Below are 24,384 nucleotides of genomic sequence, written 5' to 3'. Positions count from 1 at the left end.
TGGGTGCGCCGGTTTCCCCCACAGTCCAAAGACATGCAGGTTAGGCTAATTGGTGACTCTAAATTGACCGTAGGTGTGAATGTGAGTGTGAATGGTTGTTTGTGTCTATGTGTCAGCCCTGTGATGACCTGGCGACTTGTCCAGGGTGTACCCCGCCTTTCGCCCATAGTCAGCTGGGATAGGCTCCAGCTTGCCTGCGACCCTGTAGGACAGGATAAGCAGCTACAGATAATGGATGGCTGAACGGATGAACATGGTGGTACAGTGGTTAGCACTGTTGCCTCACAGCAAGAAGATTCTGGGTTCAAACCTGCTGGTTGAAAGTCTTTTCTGTGTGGAGTTTTGCATGTTCTCCCAGTGGCTGTGTGGATTTCTTCCTACTTTCCAAAGACATGCAGATTAGGTCAGCTGGCTACTCTGAATTGCCTATGAGTGTGAATGACTGTGTCTCTCTGTTAGCCCTGTGATAGACTAGTGCCCTGTCCAGAGTGTACCCTGGCTGTTGCCCAATGTCAGCTGGGATTGGCTCCAAGGCAATGAGAAACTCTGCACAGAAAATAACCTGAGATTGAGATCAAGCCAGAGAGCTGTGAGGGGGCAGTGCTACTTGCTCTGATGCCCTATAAATTTTGAATTGAACATAATGAGACAGAATTTAATCAAGCAGAACAAGCTGGTCTACTCTCTGTCGTCCAAATAGCTTGGATGATCGAATCCATCCATGTGTTTATATTGGTGTGTTATTAGATGGTCAGTTAGACCTGGAGAAGGCATACGATAGAGTGCCGAGAGACGAGTTTATGGTATTTGTATGAGAAAGTGTGGAGTGAATGAGAAGTATATTAGAGTGGTGCAAGACATGTATGAGAACAGTGAGACAGCAGTGAAGTGTGCAGTTGGAACAACTGAATGGTTCAAGGTGAAGGTGGGACTCCATCAAGGATCTGCTTTGAGACCTTTCTTGTTTGCCATAGTGATGGATAGCTTGACGGACGAAGTGGGGCAAGAGACACCATGGAACATGATGTTTGCGGATGATATTGTGACGTGGTGAAAATAGAAAGGAGGTTGAGCTGGGTTTGGAGAGATGGAGGTATGCATTGAAACGAAGAGGAATGAAGGTGAGCAGCAGCAAAACAGAATACATGTGCATCAATGAGAACGGGGATGAGAGTGTAGTGAAGATGCAAGGAGTAGACGTAAAGAAAGTTGGTGAATTCAAGTACCTGGGGTCAACTGTGTAGGAAAATGGGAGCTGCGATAGTGAGGTGAGAAAGCGAGTGCAGGCAGGGTGGAGCAGTTGGAGAAGGATTTCGGGAATCATTTGTGATAGGAAAGTCCCAGCAAAAGTGAAAGGTAAGATGTATAAGACAGTAGTGAGACCAGCTGTGATGTATGGATTGGAGACCGTACCCTTAACGAAGAGACAGGACGCAAAGTTGGAGATGGCGGAGTTGAGGATGTTAAGGTTTGCGATGGGAGGTTGGACAGGATAAGAAATGAGCACATCAGAGGGACAGCACATGTGGAGAGCTTGGGAATTAAGCTAAGAGAGATGAGACTGAGATGGTATGGGCACATCCTGAGAAGAGATGCAGAGCATGTTGGAAGGATGGAGCTGCCAGGCACATGAAAACGAGGAAGGCCAAAGAGGAGATATATGGACGTGGTGAGAGAGGACATGAAAGTGGCAGGTGTGGTCGAGAAGAATTAAGCTAATAGAGATGAGACTGAGGAGGCGGCACGGTGGTGTAGTGGTTAGCACTGTCGTCACACAGCAAGAAGATCCTGGGTTCGAGCCCAGTGGCCACCGAGGGCCTTTCTGTGTGGAGTTTGCATGTTCTCCCCGTGTCTGCATGGGTTCCCTCCGGGTGGTCTGGTTTCCCCCAAAGACATGCAGCATACTTGCCAACCCTCCCGATTTTGGCTGGAGGCTCCTGATTTTAGCCTCTGCCTCCCGATCGTATTTATGAAAAACTGGATAATCTCCCGGTTTTGGGAAATCCCTGCCGCCAAGTTAAAAATACTCCTGATTATGTCCAATCAGAATCGTATGAGAAACACTGCTGAAGTCAACTGATTTTTAACCGATCAACGAACAGAACAACAGTCACTTCCGTAATGTAGGATTCACCCAGGCTGTCCAACATTTTTTACAAGCAGTCATTCATCATGGCCACTAAACCAAATACCAAATGGCAAAAACATGAATGCAAATACCAGGTTGCATGGGAGAATGAATTTCCATGGATAAGCAAATGTTCGACCAGCCAGTTACACATTTTAAGATAATGATACCTTAAATCAGAATATAATGGACATTTGAGTGTGAAATTAAACTAGTCTTCCATACCATTTCAGAAACAAACTGTACAACTTCTAAAGTGTTTAGTGAAATTTTGCATGCAGAGAATTTGTTTGATGAGTGTATTTGAATAGTGTGGTAGTGTTTTAGTGCTATTTTGAATTTATGTTTGAAAGTTTTAAGTGAGGGCAGCACGGTGGTGTAGTGGTTAGCGCTGTCGCCTCACAGCAAGAAGGTCCGGGTTCGAGCCCCGTGGCCGGCGAGGGCCTTTCTGTGTGGAGTTTGCATGTTCTGTCCGTGTCCGCGTGGGTTTCCTCCGGGTGCTCTGGTTTCCCCCAAAGACATGCAGGTTAGGTTAACTGGTGACTCTAAATTGACCGTAGGTGTGAATGGTTGTCTGTGTCTATGTGTCAGCCCTGTGATGACCTGGCAACTTGTCCAGGGTGTACCCCGCCTTTCGCCCGTAGTCAGCTGGGATAGGCTCCAGCTTGCCTGCGACCCTGTAGAACAGGATAAAGCGGCTACAGATGATGAGATGAGTTAGAAGTGAATTATCTGGAAAGTGATTGATTTTGATAGAGTTTTGAGGTTTTAAGTGAAAGATTACTAGTGAGGGGCGGCACGGTGGTGTAGTGGTTAGCGCTGTCGCCTCACAGCAAGAAGGTCCGGGTTCGAGCCCCGTGGTCGGCGAGGGCCTTTCTGTGCGGAGTTTGCATGTTCTCCCCGTGTCCGCGTGGGTTTCCTCCGGGTGCTCCGGTTTCCCCCACAGTCCAAAGACATGCAGGTTAGGTTAACTGGTGACTCTAAATTGACCGTAGGTGTGAATGTGAGTGTGAATGGTTGTCTGTGTCTATGTGTCAGCCCTGTGATGACCTGGCGACTTGTCCAGGGTGTACCCCGCCTTTCGCCCGTAGTCAGCTGGGATAGGCTCCAGCTTGCCTGCGACCCTGTAGAAGGATAAAGCGGCTAGAGATAATGAGATGAGATGAGATGAGTATATTTTGATAGTATGGTAGTATTTATAGTGCCATTTTTAAATTTTGTTTGAAAACTTTCAGTCAAAGTTTACAAATGAGCAAATTCCTTTGATGCATTCTGATAGGATTTTGATAGGATTTCTAGTGCTTTTTAAACATTTTGTTGGAAAGTGTTTAGTGATAGAGATGCTTTTTAGTAGCACTAATTAAGACAGTGCAGTATTTAGTATTTATTTACTATTTTGGTTAAATCTTTATAGCATTTTGTTTAATCTATATATGATATTATAGTTCTCTTACATGAGCTTACAGAAGGAAAACATTTGATGCAATCCAATAATACTTTCATTCACTGTGACTATTTTAAGAAATTATAAACGTTCTTCTAAAGCATCACTTGTGTTATTTTCTGTGGGTCTCTGTTTGTATACAATATTCAGGCAAGAGATTTTTCAGCTCAAAATCTGATTTAAGACTTCCCTTTCATTGTTATTATATTAAAATTCAAGACAAGAGTATTAGTTCAGATGTTTCACTCTGAGCTCTCTCATGCCTGATACATGAATCCCATAACCTATAGTAACTGATAGAACAATATCAACAATTCAAAAACTCTTTAATTGTATAAATTTCAAATGGTTTGCAATTAATTGGGATCCACTGTTTTTAGCATTTCAACTGCACATCATACCCTTGGCCAATTGAAAATGTCGTTTCTCCCCCATGAGAATTTTGAAAAGTTGGCAAGTATGATGCAGGTTAGCTTAACTGGTGACTCTAAATTGACCGTAGGTGTGAATGTGAGTGTGAATGGTTGTCTGTGTCTATGTGTCAGCCCTGTGATGACCTGGCGACTTGTCCAGGGTGTACCCCGCCTTTCGCCCGTAGTCAGCTGGGATAGGCTCCAGCTTGCCTGCGACCCTGTAGAACAGAATAAAGCGGCTAGAGATAATGAGATGAGATGAGATGAGATGAGAATTTTGAAAAGTTGGCAAGTATGATGCAGATTAGGTTAACTGGTGGCTCTAAATTGACCGTAGGTGTGAATGTGAGTGTGAATGGTTGTCTGTGTGTCAACCCTGTGATGACCTGGCGATTTGTCCAGGGTGTACCCCGCCTTTCGCCCGTAGTCAGCCGGGATAGGCTCCAGCTTGCCTGCGACCCTGTAGAACAGGATAATAATAGTATGATGGCACATCCTGAGAAGAGATGCAGAGCATGCTGGAAGGAGAATGTTGAGGATGGCCAAAGAGGAGATACAGTCCGTGGATGTGGTGAGAGAGGACATGAAAGTGGTAGGATGTGAAAGACAAGGAGAAATGGAGACGAAAGATCCGCTGTGCTGACCCCTAATTTGGAGCAGCCAGAAGAAGAAGAAGAAGAAGAAGAATGAGATGGTCAGTGAGCAATGAGTTCGAGGTGCAGGAAGAGCTGCAGTACTCATCTCCTCCTGCTCAGGGTTGGGGCGCAGTAGAGCTCAGAGGAACGAGTTGAGCTCGTGCACAGTCTCTTCTCTCGCGAGGAAGGACGCCATTACCGAAATCCCTACAAAACAACACGAGAATTCATCATTCACACGGTAATATAACCCGACGCGGCACAGCGGCCGGCTGCCGGGACCTGTGCGCTCGTGTTGAGCCGCAATTTCACCGGGTTTTAAATGAAACAGCAATGATTCCTATTATTTTTCGTGCTTTTTGTGCGTGTGTAATGTCGCCGGACAGCTCCAGGCCTTTTTAACACTTCATCTACTCGCTGTCTTTTCATTATTGTTCCTCACACTGCTGACACTTAGCACGCTCCGGCTAATCGGCTAGCTGTGATTAGCATTAGCAACAGCCAGAACGGGCTATTTATTCTGGCTTTTTTAAAATTAATTTAATTTTATTGAGCATATCTTAAAGCTATCAAGAGGAATGTCTTACGGGAGGGTTTATTTAGTGACCCTTGGATTAAAAATAGTTAAGGAAACGTAAAAGAGCTAGGTAGCTTGCTAGGCTATTTTGCTACTTGGTAGCTAACGGTTGTTAAGGAATGTGTAAAGCATCTTCACCGTGTTTAATTTATTTACACCAAAGTGTGTGTGTGTGAGGGAGAGTGTTAGTGAAAATGGCCAGCTAATAAAATTTAATCTTGTTTCCGATGATGAACATGAGCCGCGGTTCCCACTGACCTTGTGTGCTATTTGACTGAGTGGGGGCTAATGTATTTATTACGTATACAGAAATGAAGCCCTTTAATGAAATAATTTTAATCGCTCAGGATCTTAGACAGCTTTAATATCCTTCCGGTTATTTAAGCTGTATTAGATTAATTTTGTGAATATTTGAACAAATAATTTCCTGGATATTCCAGAGGTCAGTGATGGTACATCATGAGGAATATGTGTAGGTTGGAAATGGAGAAGGCTCAGTCACGATCGGGGTGATTCTGGACTTTCACTTTGGTTAAAAATTAAGCTTTATTTTCATATTACTTTCCAACTTGTAATTTGGACAAGGCATCGTTTTTCTGCATACAAGCTTGAAATTTTGTTAAGGTAACTGATCAGTTATCTACAGTGGTGCTTGAAAGTTTGTGAACCCTTTAGAATTTCCTATATTTCTGCACAAATGTGACCTAAAACATCATCAGATTTTCACCCAGTTAAACAAATGAGACAAAAATATTATACTTGGTCATTTATTTATTGAGGAAAATGATCCAATATTATATATCTGTGAGTGGCAAAAATATGTGAACCTTTGTGCAGCAATAACTGCAACTAAACGTTTGCGGTAACTGTTGATCAGTCCTGCACACCGGCTTGGAGGAATTTTAGCCCATTCCTCCGTACAGAACAGCTTCAACTCTGGGATGTTGGTGGGTTTCATCACATGAACTGCTCGCTTCAGGTCCTTCCACAACATTTCGATTGGATTAAGGTCAGGACTTTGACTTGGCCATTCCAAAACATTAACTTTATTCTTCTTTAACCATTCTTTGGTAGAACGACTTGTGTGCTTAGGGTCATTGTCTTGCTGCATGACTCATCTTCTCTTGAGATTCAGTTCATGGACAGATGTCCTGACATTTTCCTTTAGAATTTGCTGGTATAATTCAGAATTCATTGTTCCATCAATGATGGCAAGCCGTCCTGGCCCAGATGCAGCAAAACAGGTCCGAACCATGATACTATCACCACCATGTTTCACAGATGGGATAAGGTTCTTATGCTGGAAGACAGTGTTTTCCTTTCTCCAAACATAACGCTTCTCATTTAAACCAAAAAGTTCTATTTTGGTCTCATCCGTCCACAAAACATTTTTCCAATAGCCTTCTGGCTTGTCCATGTGATCTTTAGCAAACTGCAGATGAGCAGCAATGTTCTTTTTGGAGAGCAGTAATGTTCTTTTTGGAGAGCAGTGGCTTTCTCCTTGCAACCCTGCCATGCACACCACTGTTGTTCAGTGTTCTCCTGATGGTGGACTCATGAACATTAACATTAGCCAATGTGAGAGAGGCCTTCAGTTGCTGAGAAGTTACCCTGGGGTCCTTTGTGGCCTCGCCGACTATTACACGCCTTGCTCTTGGAGTGATCTTTGTTGGTCGACCACTCCTGGGGAGGGCAACAATGGTCTTGAATTTCCTCCATTTGTACACAATCTGTCTGATTGTGGATTGGTGGAGTCCAAACTCTTTAGAGATGGTTTTGTAACCTTTTCCAGCCTGATGAGCATCAACAACGCTTTTTCTGAGGTCCTCAGAAATCTCCTTTGTTTGTGCCATGATACACTTCCACAAACATGTGTTGTGCAGATCAGACTTTGATAGATCCCTGTTCTTTAAATAAAACAGGGTGCCCACTCACACCTGATTGTCATCCCATTGAGTGAAAACACCTGACTCTAATTTCACCTTCAAATTAACTGCTCATCCTAGAGGTTCACATACTTTTGCCACTCACAGATATGTAATATTGGATCATTTTCCTCAATAAATAAATGACCAAGTTTAATATTTTTGTCTCATTTGTTTAACTGGGTTCTCTTTATCTACTTTTAGGACTTGTGTGAAAATCTGATGACGTTTTAGGTCATATTTATGCAGAAATATTGAAAATTCTAAAGGGTTCACAAACTTTCAAGCGCCACTGTATCAGATGTTTGTATGCATCACAGACACTACCGACTATGCCATCTTTATAACCAAAGGTGAACTCAAGAACATATAATTTCTATTTATCTTGATTTTAAAGCAGAAATGCATTTTAAAACGTAATCTTTATTTTAGTGGAAGGTTAATAGTATCTGGCCGTACATAATATCCATGGAAAGCAAAAATATATGAGCAATTATATTTTTGAGGTGCAAATTTTATTCAAACATTTCAAGTTCTAGCGCAAACAAGAAAATTAGTTTGATGTATTTAAGTTATTCCATGAAACTGAGTCGTTGATGAGCTGATAGCTGATGAGGCGCGTAGCACTGAGTCGGCTATAAACCACGTACGACGAGATTGAGTGGAATAACTTTTATTATATCCACAATCACTGGGTTTTGAGAAACGGAGCATTTTTATTTTTTTTGCAAATTCGATAAATAAAAACTTTCTACAAGACGTCTGTCAAAATCATTTCTGCTTATCGGACATGTGACAAATTGCATACGTGCATAGTAAAATATTCAAATTTTATTTTTCTGTGAGTTTTTGAACCAGTCTAAAAGAAATTCAACAAATTTTCATGCTTAAAGAGGAAGAATGTAAACAAATTAGCAAAATGACTAGCAGTTTGTGAAAAATGTTATAATAATTCTTGAAAAATTATTTTGTTTTTCTCTACTCATGGCATATGAGCTGATAGCCTAGTTGTAGAGTAGCCAATCAGAGCACACGAGTGCTCATATCCAGTGAATGTGGATAGAATAAATATAAATATTCATTCCTCGTTTCTCTTGTACAGCAGTATGTAACAAACTGTTGTTCTCTACCGTAATGGTGTTAACAGGTAACTTACAATACTTTAGGTAATTTGGTGTGTTATGTCACGGACACTCCAAGTCATGACAAGTCACAAGGACACTAAAGCCATGAAACAGAAGTTCTTTAATATTCAGGTTACAGCAACTATTTTGACTAAGAGTCTGAATTAATTCATGTTATAGGTTGCATCCATTGTGGACTACTGATCACAAGACACACTCATGTCACAGACACGGCGTTTGGTCTGTACCGCCTATTCACTCATGTCTGGTAATAATTAGCAGGAAGATAACGGGTGATCTCTTCAAGATACTACGTGGTCTTTCACTTTATCAGTATTCCATCACACAAGTCTGTGCCTGCTAAGGTGATACTAGTGTGCCACGGACACTACGCAATAGTTCAACCATTCTGTATATTTACAAATGAAGTGCTGGTGCACCTCGTAAACTGTTCCAACAGCGAGTGAGCCGCTGTTAATTCATAAAATGCTAACATTTTAAACAAACTGTACTGTATAAAACACTCTGCTAATGTATATGTTAGAAAAGCTTGGAAATGTCAACAGCGATATGTACATTTTTAATTCTTCATCTATCTGCTGGTAAAACTCCGATCTTGGTGAGATAATCTGTAAAAGAAATATCATGAATTAGTATATTGGATAGCGGTAGCCGCTACATATTGTGTACATATAATATGCAATTATTTTTCAGTGAAAACATACTTTTACAGTTGAAATAGCGTAACTTCAATTACACCAGTTTTGTTGCCAGTTTTTGATGCTAGGGCTTCATGACAAATCAGTCAGGACAGAACACTCATACTATCTGCCTTCACACCTTTTAATTGTGTTCAATAATAAAATGTACAGGTAATATTATTCAGTATAATGTCTTAGATAGGGGCGGCACGGTGGTGTAGTGGTTAGTGGTGTCACCTCATGGAAAGAAGGTCCGGGTTCGAGCCCCGTGGCCGGCGAGGGCCTTTCTGTGTGGAGTTTGCATGTTCTCCCCGTGTCCGCGTAGGTTTCCCCCACAGTCCAAAGACATGCAGGTTAGGTTAACTGGTGACTCTAAATTGAGCGTAGGTGTGAATGTGAGTGTGAATGGTTGTCTGTGTCTATGTGTCAGCCCTGTGATGACCTGGCGACTTGTCCAGGGTGTACCCCGCCTTTCGCCTGTAGTCAGCTGGGATAGGCTCCAGCTTGCCTGCGACCCTGTAGAACAGGATAAAGCGGCTAGAGATAATGAGATGAGAATGAGATGTCTTAGATACTAGCATATAACGTGTCTTGATGTGTACAAGCACCCTGATTGTGACCAAGCCAATAGTTAACCATTATTCCCTGAAATCGAGTCACATTCACTGGATTTTGAGAAATAGAACGTTATTATTTTTTGCCAATTTGATCAACAGAAACTTTTATACAAAACGTCCGACAAAATCGTTTCCACTTAGGCGGACTTCTTAACCTATCGATGGCTGCACGAATTGACTTTTTTGTAGAACGTGCCGTCTTGCTGCCGTGCCGAGGTATAGAATAGCTTTAGACGTTTATTTAATTCTTCCTTGGACATTTCAGTGATGTAGTTTTCAAACATTTTTGAGCTTTTGAACCAGTCTAAAAAAAAAAAAATTCAACAACTTTTAATGCTTAAAGATGAAGAATGTGAACGAACCAGTGAAATGACAGGAGCAATTTGTGAAAAATGCTATAATAATAATAATTCTTGAAAAATAAATAAAGATACGTTCTTACCATCAAATACTTTTATTCCACATTTTGTTGCTTTTTTGTATTTTGGGGGGTTTTGTTTTCGAGTAGAGTTTTTATTTCGTCCTCAGTTGGTTGAGGAACATGCTCTGCCATTTTGTTTTTCTCTACTCACAGCAGATGAGCTGATATCCTAGTAGCCAATCAGAGCATGTGATTGCTCATATCCGGTGCATGTGGATAGAATAATATTGTTTATTCAATAGCCCAAAGATTCTCAAACTTTTGAAGCCGAGGACCCATTTAACTGGAGAATAACTTCCACAGACCCTGTCAGTACAGACTTTTATTTATGAGCAAACTCTAAACTGTACATTTTAGCTTCATTGGTCAAAAGTAATATTCTGGCTATTTTGCTGCTGCTGTTGAGGGTTTGATTGTTAAACTGATTCAGATCAAGTATCTTTGAAAATAACGTATTGTGATTCCCTGTAACAGCAACAAAAACAGTCCTCACTGTTGCCCCTTTTCCACCAAAGCAGTTCCAAGGCTGGTTCGGGACCAGTGCTTGGTTTGGAACCGGGTTTTCTGTTTCCACTGACAAAGAACTGGCTCTGGGGCCAGAAAAACCGGTTCCAGGCTAGCACCAACTCTCTGCTGGGCCAGAGGGAAGAACCGCTTACATCAGCGGGGGCGGAGTTGTTAAGACCAACAACAATAACAAGACCGCAAAAGATCGCCATTTTTAAGCGACGAGAAGCAGCAGCTGTACAAACACGAAGTCAGCCATTATTATTATTATTATTGTTGTTGTTGCTGCTGCTGCTTCTTCCACGTTGTTTTTGCTTCAATATTCGCGCCAAGGTTTATGCAAACGTAGCGACGTAACTGACGTATACAACGACGTAATGACGTGTCTTCCCTTAGCACCGCGAGCTATGGAAAAGCAAACTGGTTCTCAGCTGGCTCGCAAGTTGAACGAGTTGTGAACCAGCACCAGCACTGAAACTGATTTGGTGGAAAAGGGGTATGTGAGAACCATGGCCATAGACTGTTCTCTGTTTGTCAGGCTGTAAGCCACAGATTTGCATCTCTAAACCACATCTGTGTGTCAAAACAATGTGCTGGTCAGAAGGTTGTGATTTCAAATCCTGACATCACCAAACTTGCACTGCTGGCCCCTTGAGCAAAACCCTCCACCTGCTCAGCTTAACTGTCATTAATACTGGATAAAAGTCATTACTAAGTGAGTAAAGATTAGATTAGATAAAACTTTATTGATCCCTTTGGGAGGGTTCCCTCAGGGAAATTAAGAGTAATATAAACATATTTTGCAGATATTGACTAGTATTTAGATTAAATTTGTTGCTACTGCTGCTAGTTAATTGAATTAACTAATAACCCCATGTTATCACCGCTCACTCCACTGAAAGGGCACTGTGTAAGAGCACAGGTCGTGATGACAAAATTATGCCTTTATTTTCATCATAGAAATAGTGATATGTAAATTATTAGGATAGGCTGCGGGAGCTGGAAACTGTTAGTAAGAACAAATGTGCTAATTTGGCTGATTTAGTTAATATTTATAATAAACCAGATCTTGTTTATTATGGTTTTAAGCTTTTATATTTACAGCTTTTGGCAGAGGCTTTTATCCAGAGCCACTTACAGAAGTGTTTTATATTCTCAAATCACATCCTCATGTTCATAAATACAGTCAGGCCCATAAATATTTTGACAGAGATACAATTATACAATTGTGATTTTTTTTCCCCCTCTTTACACCACCACAATGGATTTGAAATGAAGCGATCAAGATGTGATTGAAATGCAGACCTTCAGCTTTAATTCATGGGGTTTAACAAAAATATTGCATTATCTTTTTAGGAATTACAGCAATTCTTTTAATAGTTCTTCCATCTTCACAGGATCAAAAGTAATTGGACAAACTAAGATGATTATAAATACAAGCATCATTTTTCATGCATGGGTGCAAATCCTTTGCACTCAGTGACTGCCTGAAGTCTGGAACCTGGACGTCACCAAATGCTGAGTTTGAGATCGTCTTCAGTTTTGTCTTCAGAAAGTGAAAAGCATGACTGACTCAGCCATTTAAGAACATTTCTATTTCCTTGCCTTAAAGCAGATACGCAGAACCTTTATTTTGAAATACATTTCTGAGTGGATAGTATCTCCATCCTTGACTTTTGTATGCTGCGTAAATGGGAATAAAAAATATATATCTTTGAGAGTTAAAATCGACCGCAAAGTTGGCATTGGAGCTGCCCCGCTGAGCCAGCCAGCCCTGAGTGCGTGACGTCACAGCGGTAACCGGTTTTAAGGCCGACGCCTTTGACAGCTATAGACCAAAGTCATATAAATAAAAAATTATGGTGAAAGTAAGAAATACCGCTACCGACTCGCTCAACTAAGACTGATTTGACTTCACTGATTGTGGGTTGACTCTCATTAAAACAGGATGGGTGTTATAACTTATGCAACATACATGTACACGCATGCATTTTCACTGATAAAACATAAAAGGCGAATTAAATAATCAGATGAACTGAGACAATCACATTCTGAAGCAAATTAAATAATCTTATACCGCTAACTTAAACACACAATACAAGTTACATGTATTAATCTAAATGCAGGTAAACAATGGGTTGTTTTTGTTGTTGTTTTGTATCCAAATGAGAGTCGGAGCTTACCTGTCTGTGTTCTGTCTTGTGGCCGATTGTTTTGAAACAATCTGACTTTCAGTTGTTCGTTCAGTTCTCCGTTCATTCACTTCTTCCATGTAAGGGCGAGATGGCAGCAATATCCAGTTTAGAAATCAGACAGCTGCACCACTCATTCTCTGTTTTCTTCATACTGAGTACTCCGCCATTACTGCTCAGCTCAGGCAATTACTAAAACCCAGGACAGAACGGCACGTCACCGGTTTTAGCAACAACCGCGGGGAGGTCACTGCCCGAGCGATAATATGTCACGTCCCGTTCCATCCCGGGGTTTAGCAACAACTCTTGGCTCACGCTCCAGGAGGACTGGTGCAACTGAACTCACTTTAAAAAAATAAATAAATAAAATAAATACTTTCCTTTTCTTGTAGTTTTCTTTAATTGTTGATACTGCACCCTCTTTCAATACAGGCTTATAGCCAACACTCCTCAACAGATCAGAGGTCTCATACGAGTCTTCAGGAAAATGTGCAGAGCAGAGGAGAGACCACTTCGTAGGCGTCCAATGTACCCGTGAACTTCTCACAAAACGCGTCCAAATCTTTGCAGTTTGAACATTCTTGGGCCATGAATGCAACGTAAATCCACCTTCTGTCATGTTGCTGGCGGGTGCAGCAGCACATCTACGTGGCATGGTGATAAATTAGCTCAAAATGGAGGCTCGGAATTGCAGTCAGCTCTGTGTGCTTAGGCCAAGTTTACATTAGACCGTATCTGTCTCGTTTTCTTCGCGGATGCACTGTCCGTTTACATTAAAACGCCTGGAAACGGGAATCCACCAGGGTCCACGTATTCAATCCAGATCGTGTCTGGTCCGGTGCTGTGTAAACATTGAGAATACGCGGATACGCTGTGCTGAGCTCTAGCTGGCGTCGTCATTGGACAACGTCACTGTGACATCCACCTTCCTGATTCGCTGGCGTTGGTCATGTGACGCGAATGCTGAAAAACGGCGCGGACTTCCGCCTTGTATCACCTTTCATTAAAGAGTATAAAAGTATGAAAATACTGCAAATACTGATGCAAATACTGCCCATTGTGTAGTTATGATTGTCTTTAGGCTTGCCATCCTTCCACTTGCAAGTGGTAAGTGACGCGCATGCCCGACATGCACTAGGATCACGTACACAGCGGCTCAGTCCCAAATCACTGCTCGTGCACTTCACTCGCGCGCTCTGTGAGCTGCGCAGGGCCGGAGTGCGCACCCTCCAGAGGGCACTCGCTGTTCAGGGCGGAGTGATTTGGAGCGCAGGATGCCTGCGGAGCCGAGCGTATCCGTGTATTGGCGTTGCTGTGTGCACGCGAATCGTGTATTGGTGTTGCTGTGTGCACACTAATTGTTTTAAAAACGTTAATCTGATGATCCGCTGATACGGTCTAATGTAAACCCCACCTTAGTATAGTGGAAATGGCGATGAGACCGATAGACTTCCTGCTGTGACGTTACGGACGTCAGGGTCATTCACTCAGACCGCTACCTATATAAATAACTTTAATCGTAAAAATTACTATATTAGATTTATTGTTAACACTGAAAACTATTCCTGTGCCATTCTTGAGGTCTCAAGGCATTTATAAACGAAAGTGAGGCCATGGCTCGGCGTATCTGCTTTAAGAAGCTCTTGCGTTGCTTTTGCAGTATGTTTTGGGTCATTGTCTGTACTGTTAGGTGCCATCTTGTCAGTTTTGCAGCATTTGACTGAATCTGAGCAGAAAGTATAGCTCTACACTATAGAATTCATCCTGTTATTTCTGTCAGTAGTCACATCAGTGAACACCAGTGACCCAGTTCCACGCATGCCCATGTCCAAAATGTTTGACAGGTGATGTGGTATGCTTTGGCTCATGAGCCCTTCCTTTTCTTCTCCGTACTCTTCACTTCCCATCATTTTGGTACAAATTAATCTTAGTTTTATCTGTCCATAGACTCTAGTTCCAGGGCAGGCCACTCCTTATTTAACATAGCTGTCATTTATGGTTTGATTACTATCGAAAACTAATATATACTGTAAAGGTGGTCCCTACTGCAGCGACCTGATATGGATCTTTGTAGGGATCGCCTGACCACATTTCAATCACGCATTATAATATTTTGTCACACATAAGTAGTTTCTTCAAATAATTTCTGTTTTGTAATTATTTTGTTTTTGGCCAAATAAACTTTGAGGCTTGGCAGGCTTTCTAGCAAAGTCTAATCTGGCCTTTCTGTGTACTTACATTCATGAAGGCATTTCTTGATTATAGACTTTGATGACAGGCCTACCTCCTCGAGAGTGTTCTTGACTTGGCTAGATGTTGTGAAAGTTTTTCTTCACGATGGAAAAAATTCGACAGTCATCTGCTTTAGTTGTTTCCATTGTTCTCTAGGTCTTTTGATGTTGCTGAGCTCACCAGTACATTCCTTCTTTTTACTGTAAGAATGTACCAAAATGTTGATTTGGCCACTCCTAAAGTTTCTGCTATCTCGCCAAGAGGTCTGTTTTGTTTTTAAAGCCTAACGATGGCCTCCTTCACTTGCATCAGCACCTCTTTGGACTGCATACTGAGGCCAAGTTTACATTAGACCGTCTCTGTCTCGTTTTCTTCGTGGATGCACTGTCTGTTTACATTAAACCGCCTGGAAACGCCGGGAAACGTGAATCCGCCAGGGTCCACGTATTCAATCCAGATCGTGTCTGGTCCGGTGCTGTGTAAACATTGAGATACGCGGATACGCTGTGCTGAGCTCTAGCTGACGTCGTCATTGGACAACGTCACTGTGACATCCACCTTCCTGATTCGCTGGCGTTGGTCATGTGACGCGACTGCTGAAAAATGGCGCGGACTTCCGCCTTGTATCACCTTTCATTAAAGAGTATAAAAGTATGAAAATACTGCAAATACTGATGCAAATACTGCCCATTGTGTAGTTATGATTGTCTTTAGGCTTGCCATCCTTCCACTTGCAAGTGGTAAGTGATATGCGCTGAGATCACACACACAGCGTCTCAGTCCCAAATCACTGCTTCACTTGCGCGCTCTGTGAGCTGTGCAGGGCCGGAGTGCGCACCCTCCAGAGGGCACTCGCTGTTCAGGGCGGAGTGATTTGGAGCGCAGGATGCCTGCGGAGCCGAGCGTATCCGTGTATTGGCGTTGCTGTGTGCACGCGAATCGTGTATTGGTGTTGCTGTGTGCACACTAATCGTTTTAAAAACGTTAATCTGATGATCCGCTGATACGGTCTAATGTAAACATGGGCTGAGAGTTCCCATGAACAGCTGACAAATGCAAATTCAACGCTTGTAATCAACTCCAGACCTTTTATCTCCTTAATTTGTCATGAAGTACTGAGGAAACTGGCCATGAACCTTCTCATCAGTTGGTTGTCCAATTACTTTTGAACCTGCAAAAATGAAGGGACTATGTAAAAAAAAAAAGGCTGGAATTCCTAAATAGTGCAATATTTTTTGTTAAAGGAGAACTGAAACTTACTTTATTTCTTAATTAAGGTGTTATTCAATTACGTTTTAGTAACCTTATATCGTGACTCGTATTGGCAACTAATTGCAATTAAATATTATATCAGCCTATTCCGTTTTTAGCCATGTTGAATGTAGTTTGTTTGGTCCACAGCAGCCATCACTAATCCACACGATCTTCACGAGACTTGTGCGAGACTTCGAAACGTGAAGTGTCAGCGCTACCATTTTGAAAACTGTTTTCCAAAGAAATATTGCACAAAAATGAGTTTAAATGACGATTACTGCCTACTTCTTTCAAAACAAACAAAACTTCCGGCTTGATTATATCAGCATTCGAAAGAGGGCACGCGTGTTTGTCTTTTGACAACGTTAGCAGATGTTGGTCACTTTGATTTCCATTGTACGTTTTACTGCCGTCCTATGACGTCTTGCACAGGTCTCAATGAATCTCGTTTATGGCCATTGCTTTGACATATGGGCTGATATATTACATAGCGTATTTCAAACATTCATAACTTGCTGTAGCAGTGACAAAATAGCGATCAGAAATGCATTCCTATATTGAATAAAATGAGAAATAGAATTTTGATAATAAAAAATTTGCCTTCAGTTCTCCTTTAAATGCCTTGAATTCAAGCTGAAAGTCTGCATTTCAATCACATCTTGATAGCTTCTTTTCAAATCCATTGTGGTAGTGTAGAGAGGCAAAAATACGAAAACTGTCACTGTCCAAATACTTATGGACCTGACTGCGGGTCAGGGTCCGAAAAACTAAAACCCTGTTTAGAGGGCTTCATACGATGAGCTGATACAGCAATAAAAATATGCATTTTTGACTACTGTGAAATCAGTTGCTGAGAATATAATAATTCAAATTGAAACTCTGACTTCAACAAGCTCACTCGTATCTACCTGTGACAAATGTGAGCTAGTTTACTAGCCAGCTAACCCATATGCGGATCTTTCCCGAATGGTTGCTACAAAGTTGGAGGCACACAGTTGTCAAGAATGTCTCTTTATCCTGTAGCATTTAGATTTCCCCTCACAGACACTAAAGGGTCTAAACCCATTCTAGCATGACCGTGCCCCTGTGCATAAAGTGCAGTCCATAAAGACATGGTTTGCCAAAGTAGATGTAGAAGAACTCAAGCGCAAAGACCCCTAAATAGAGGTCTGCGCGGGTCGGATTTTTCAGTCCCGCTCCCACCCGCGCCCGCATTGTGCAGTCCCGCCCACGCCCGCAAAGAATTATGATTTTCAGTCCCGCTCCCGCCCGCGCCCGCAAAGAATTATGATTTTCAGTCCCGCTCCCGCCCACGCCTGCCATATTTTGTCCCGCTTCCGCCCGCAAATCCCGCATGATGCAGACGTTCGCGTTATTTCTCAGGAAAGTTCTTGTCTTGACACAGCGTGATGGTGCCCCGCCCCCTACTTTGAGTGGATTTGAGCATAAATATCTACAGCTCACGTTCACGTTTGTTATTATTTACCTTGTTTCTGAATTCGGAATGTTGAAATGGCAGCATGTAGACCTAATAATAATTATTATTTAAGTAGGCTAATCATTTAAGTATGCGCTCTCCCGTGGTGCGTCTCCTATGAATAATTAGTGTGAAAGGAGAGATGGATCGCACTCTTGAACTTATTCTTTTAGTTACATTTCTTTCCAGTTGTTTTTAGCAGCAGGAGACAAACGTTTCGGCTGTTGCCTTCGTCAGTGTCTCTAATAATAATAACAATAATAATAATTATTATTATTATTTAAGTAGGCTAATCATTTAAGTTTGCGCTCTCCCGTGGTGCGTCTCCTATGAATAATTAGTGTGAAAGGAAGAGGAAAGGAATCGGAAACGTACGAGAGTTATTTATCCTCTCCTGGATCAGAATCAGAATCAGAATTCTGATGACCAGCTCATCTAAGGTGTCATTGAGGCATCATGTTAGTGTGGGTCACTGGAGGCTGGGTGTGAACGGCGAGTCATTAGAGAGTGATCAAAGGATTGCCCGTTAGGGTGATCAATGGCAAATTTAAGATGCCATTCCTCACTCAATCTGGCAATCTGACTCTGGCCAAGTTTACATTAGACCGTATCTGTCTCGTTTTCTTCGCGGATGCACTGTCCATTTACATTAAAACGGCTGGAAACGCCGGGAAACGGGAATCGGCCAGGGTCCACGTATTCAATCCAGATCGTGTCTGGTCCGGTGCTGTTTAAACATTGAGAATACGCGGATACGCTGTGCTGAGCTCTAGCTGGCGTCGTCATTGGACAACGTCACTGTGACATCCACCTTCCTGATTCGCTGGCGTTGGTCATGTGACGCGACTGCTGAAAAATGGCGCGGACTTCCGCCTTGTATCACCTTTCATTAAAGAGTATAAAAGTATGAAAATACTGCAAATACTGATGCAAATACTGCCAATTGTGTAGTTATGATTGTCTTTAGGCTTGCCATCCTTCCACTTGCAAGTGGTAAGTGATGCGCATGCCCGACATGCACTGAGATCACACACACAGCGGCTCAGTCCCAAATCACTGCTCGTGCACTTCACTCGCGCGCTCTGTGAGCTGCGCAGGGCCGGAGTGCGCACCCTCCAGAGGGCACTCGCTGTTCAGGGCGGAGTGATTTGGAGCGCAGGATGCCTGCGGAGCCGAACGTATCCGTGTATTGGCGTTGCTGTGTGCACGCGAATCGTGTATTGGCGTTGCTGTGTGCACACTAATCGTTTTAAAAACGTTAATCTGATGATCCGCTGATACGGTCTAATGTAAACCCCACCTCTCTCTGCAAATTTAGGCATCTTAAAATGTTTTTATTAATGCCAAATAAAATATCCAGCACAAATTATATATAATAGGCATAAATTAATAATTTATAAATTTTATTTTAAACACGTTTTTAGTTAGCGGGACTGCAGCTTATCACCGCTCCCGCCAGCGCCCGCATATGTGCACTCCCGCCCGCGCCCGCATATGTGCACTCCCGCCCGCGCCCGCAATGAGCTTTCAAAATTTGTCCCGCACCGCACTGCTTTGCGGCGGGTCCCGCGAGTCCCGCGGGACTCCCACGGGAGTGCAGGGCTCTACCCCTAAATTCAACCCCACTGAACACCTTTAAGATGAACTGAAATGCTAACTGCGCCCCAGACCTCCTTACCTGATATCAGTTCCTGACCTCACTAGTACTCTTATGGCTGAATGGAAAAATTCCCACAGTTGCACTCCAAAATGTTATGGAAAGCCTTCCCAGAAGAGTGGAGGTGATTCCAACAGCAAAAGGGGAACCAACTCTACCTATGGTTTTGGAATGGGCACATATGGGTGTGATGGCCAGGTCATATAGTGTAGCTATGTTCTAACTTATCTACAGTGAAATACAGTTGTACACAAAGAGTAATCAAAGTCAGTAAACTTGTAGATGGTTAATAACTTAACCAGGGTAGTACAGGAGCAAATAGTGTTTAGATGGCAGGAGTATAGGGCAGCATTTCCAATTGGCAGATTTAATTTACAAGAGATCAGTAGTTTCTGAAATACTCAAACCAGCCCATCGAATACCAACATCCATGCCATGAACGAGTCACAAAGGTCAAAGTTTTCATCATTAAGCTGTTGGATGTAAACAGGAATTGAAACTCCTGACCTGTATCTGCTTTTTTGTATTTTCCTGCTGCCCTATGATTGGCTGATTTGTTCCTAAAATGTGGATGGTGAGTTCCCAAAAGTTTTTGGATAAATGACCGTAGATGGACATTATAAATTTTCTATGACCGCAACCATTGATAGTTTGGTTTCTCCTTGTTCTTTAAATTTATTTAACATTTCAAAATGGCAGCACACACACTCTACTATCATAGTTACAGTGATATTCATAATAGTAATTTGTAAAACCTGGAAATTAAACAAAAGTGGATCTTGTGAGTTTCTCTCGCAATGCAGTTTGCAAATGAAGCGACCCCACATGGAGTCATGACCATTAGTTGGCTTGCAGAACCCCTGCCCAAAAAGAAGAGGGGCATGAGGAGTGAGATGGCAGTCATAAAGTTGGAGGCTGGTTGATTGTATTGGGTTTTGAATGATGGTGACATTATCTGGAGGTATTTGAAAGGATTATTATTGTGGTATTTATTGTTCGACAGTGTTTGAGAGTTGAAGCATTGGGTTCATGGCTTGGCAACTTTGACTTCAAAGCTGAAATAACATGCCTGAAGGAGCGGAGTATACATTTTTGAGATAAAGCGTTTGGAAGCAGAGTCCCTAGGGCCTGCAACTGGTCATTTCTTACACGCAAAATAAAGCATGTTGTACAAATCTCATCTCATCTCATTATCTCTAGCCGCTTTATCCTGTTCTACAGGGTCGCAGGCAAGCTGGAGCCTATCCCAGCTGACTACGGGCGAAAGGCGGGGTACACCCTGGACAAGTCGCCAGGTCATCACAGGGCTGACACATAGACACAGGCAACCATTCACATTCACACCTACGGTCAATTTAGAGTCACCAGTTAACCTAACCTGCATGTCTTTGGACTGTGGGGGAAACCGGAGGACCCGGAGGAAACCCACGCGGACACGGGGAGAACATGCAAACTCCACACAGAAAGGCCCTCGCCGGCCACTGGGCTCGAACCCGGACCTTCTTGCTGTGAGGCGACAGCGCTAACCACTACACCCCATGTTGTACAAATAACAAAAAAATGGGGGGAAAAAATGGTTTGTTGTTAATAGTTGTAACCCTTGTTTCTTTATTTCTCAGGCTTGAATGATGTCTGAGCAGGATCTGGTGGAGATAGTCCAGATTGCTGTGGCAGACTTAAATCATGAGGAAAATGATGCAGGTAAGAAATCATTTACACTTCCTCTGGTTTGACAGGCATTACATCGGACATTTCTTGTAACACTTGGCCAGTTTTATACAGTCGGAGGAAAATGTTTGTACACCCTTTGGAATTTTTTACATTTCTGCCTAAATTGGTCATAAAACATCGCCTGAACTCTCCAGCAATCTTAAGAATGAACAAACAGTGTCTGCTTGAACTAAAACCACTCAAACAATTACATGTTATCATATTTTTATTGGCCATAAGATGGAAATATTGACAGGATAGGGAGGCATAAGTAAGTACACCCTTAGCTAAGGCTCATCCAAGAGCTAATTAGACTAATTAGATGATTAAACAATTTGACTCAGGTGTGAGCCAACCTGATGTCCAATCACTGAGGTGTGTTGTAAGCTACCCACCCCACTGGAAAACCAGTTAAAAGGTGTGTTTTGATGATAGGCATGTTCTGTGCATCATGCCTCGCTCAAAGGAGCTGTCCGAAGACTTAAGACACAAAATAATTGATTTGTATAAAGCTAAAAAGGGTTACAAAACCATCTCTAAGACCCTTGGTGTTCATGTGTCTACAATTAGAAAAATTGTGTATAAATGGAGACAATTTGGAACGGTTGTTACTCTGCCAAGGAGTGGCCGCCCTGCGAAGATCACTCCAAAGGCACTGCGAGTCATCATCAATGAGGTAAAAAAGAATCCAAGAGTGTCCGCTGAAGACTTGAGGAAATCACTGAAACATGCAGACATCTCTGTGGACACATCTACTATAAGAAAGACACTGAACAAGAATGGGATTCATGGGAGAAGGCCACGGAGGAAGCCATTGCTGTCCAGAAAGAACATTTCTGCTCGTTTGGAGTTCGTGAAAAAGCATTTGGATGCTCCTCAGCGCCACTGGAAAAACATATTGTGGTCTGATGAAACCAAAGTTGAACTGTTTGGGGGGAACACATCACATCATGTGTGGAGGAAAGTCGGTACAGCACACCATCAGCAAAACCTCATCCCCACCGTCAAGTATGGCGGCGGTAGCATCATGGTGTGGGGGTGCTTTGCTGCCTCTGGGCCTGGACAACTGGCTATAATCAATGGGAAAATGAATTCTCAAGTATATCAAGATATTTTGCAGAAAAACCTGAGGCAATCTGTCAAAAAGTTGAAACTCAAGAGAGGATGGGTCCTGCAACAGGACAATGACCCTAAACACAGAAGCAGGTCGACATTAGAATGGTTTCAGAAGAACAAAATTCACGATCTGGAATGGCCCAGTCAAAGCCCCGACCTCAATCCAATCGAGATGTTGTGGCATGACCTCAAGAAAGCCAGGCATCCCAGGAATCTTGCTGAATTGCAACAGTTTTGCAAAGAGGAATGGTGCAAGATTTCTCCTGATCATTGTGCCCATCTAGTCTGCAACTACAGGAAACGTCTGGTTGAAGTTATTGCAGCCAGAGGAGGGTCAACCAGCTACTAAATCAAAGGGTGTACTTACTTATGCCTCCCTATCCTGTGAATAATTCCAGCTTATGGTCAATAAAATTATGATAAAACGCAAATGTTTGGGTGGTTTTAGTTCAAGCAGACACTGTTTGTTCATTCTTAAGATTGCTGGAGAGTTCAGATGATGTTTTATGACCAATTTAGGCAGAAATGTAAAAAATTCCAAAGGGTGTACAAACATTTTCCTCCGACTGTATGCTCACAGCAGCGTGTCTTTTGAATGTCAATAATTGTGACGTCCAATGTCTTTGACCACTCAGATGCGCACTTTCCTTTCACATTAATATTAAGACATTTTCCATAATTTGCCACTGTGTATGCAAATTTCTAATGTTATGGCTCGGTTTCTAATAGATAAAGCATCGATTATGACCCGTTAATAAATTGGCTTGCCTCATGTTGGATCTTTTAAGCACTGCATGCATCTACTTATCACCTTAGTTCCTGCTTTAATTTTAAAACGATTCTCTTTTTGAAGCTGAACAGTAGTTTTTCTGCATTTCAAAGTTCAAAATGTTCAAGATGAAGGTGCAGTTTATGCAAAATCACACTAAAATGATTATGCCTTGCAATTTATTTTCCAGTTATTCTTTTTTGAACCATTTTCTGTTTTTATCCATTGATATTTTATTCACCTATTCATCGATTGCCTACCTTATTTATAGTTTGTTAAAGGGTCTTATTTTTAGTTTTGTTGTTTATTTGAATTTATATCATTTAGTAGATCAATGAAATGTGTGTTTTTGCTATGAACCACTTCTGTTATATGTGGGGTTTTGGGATTGGTTTAGATGTTCTGGAGAACCATGACGATGCTGATAAGCCTGAACGGAAGCGAGCGAGGATGGAAAGCAGTAACCAGGACGTGACTCTCAAAGTAAGACTGGCATTTGAACTTCATTACTTACAGTGGTGCTTGAAAGTTTGTGAACCCTTTAGAATTTTCTATATTTCTGCATAAATATGACCTAAAACATCATCAGATTTTCACCCAAGTCCTAAAAGTAGATAAAGAGAACCCGGTTAAACAAATGAGACAAAAATATTATACTTGGTCATTTATTTATTGTGGAAAAAGATCCAATATTAAATATCTGTGAGTGGCAAAAGGTTGTGAACCTTTGCTTTCAGATGTAGCAAAACAGGCCCAAACCATGATACTACCACCACCATGTTTCACAGACGGGATAAGGTTCTTATGCTGGAATGCAGTGTTTTCCTTTCTCCAAACATAACGCTTCTCATTTAAACCAAAAAGTTCCATTTTGGTCTCATCCGTCCACAAAACATTTTTCCAATAGCCTTCTGGCTTGTCCACGTGATCTTTAGCAAACTGCAGACGAGCAGCAATGTTCTTTTAGGAGAGCAGTGGCTTTCTCCTTGCAACCCTGCCATGCACACCATTGTTGTTCAGTGTTCTCCTGATGGTGGACTCATGAACATTAACATTAGCCAATGTGAGAGAGGCCTTCAGTTGCTTAGAAGTTACCCTGGGGTCCTTTGTGACCTCGCCAACTATTACACGCCTTGCTCTTGGAGTGATCTTTGTTGGTCGACCACTCCTGGGGAGGGTAACAATGGTCTTGAATTTCCTCCATTTGTACACAATCTGTCTGACTGTGGATTGGTGGAGTCCAAACTCTTTAGAGATGGTTTTGTAACCTTTTCCAGCCTGATGAGCATCAACAACGCTTTTTCTGAGGTCCTCAGAAATCTCCTTTGTTCGTGCCATGATACATTTCCACAAACATGTGTTGTGAAGATCAGACTTTGATAGATCCCTGTTCTTTAAATAAAACAGGGTGCCCACTCACACCTGATTGTCATCCCATTGATTGAAAACACCTGACTCTAATTTCACCTTCAAATTAACTGTTAA

At 42.1% G+C, this 24,384-nt stretch overlaps 1 protein-coding gene across 6 annotated transcripts in view; it reads left to right on the top strand.

The window, feature by feature from the left end:
* The first annotated feature begins 4,787 nt into the window (after positions 1-4,787).
* Positions 4,788-24,384, top strand: part of banp (BTG3 associated nuclear protein) — a 152,375-nt gene continuing 132,778 nt past the window's right edge. For all 6 annotated transcript variants that reach the window (XM_060915037.1, XM_060915035.1, XM_060915039.1 and 3 more), the window contains exons 1-3: positions 4,788-4,861; positions 20,924-21,005; positions 23,297-23,382. In XM_060915037.1, coding sequence (XP_060771020.1) covers positions 20,930-21,005; positions 23,297-23,382 — 162 coding nt within the window. In that variant the 5' untranslated portion in view covers positions 4,788-4,861; positions 20,924-20,929. The remainder of the gene's footprint in view (positions 4,862-20,923; positions 21,006-23,296; positions 23,383-24,384) is intronic.

The sequence above is a fragment of the Neoarius graeffei genome, chromosome 2, assembly GCF_027579695.1.
Source record: "Neoarius graeffei isolate fNeoGra1 chromosome 2, fNeoGra1.pri, whole genome shotgun sequence".
In the NCBI taxonomy this organism is placed as follows: Eukaryota; Metazoa; Chordata; class Actinopteri; order Siluriformes; family Ariidae; genus Neoarius; species Neoarius graeffei.
The sequence above is the reverse complement of the archived record's forward strand: the minus strand, read 5'-3'. Positions and strand labels throughout refer to the sequence as shown.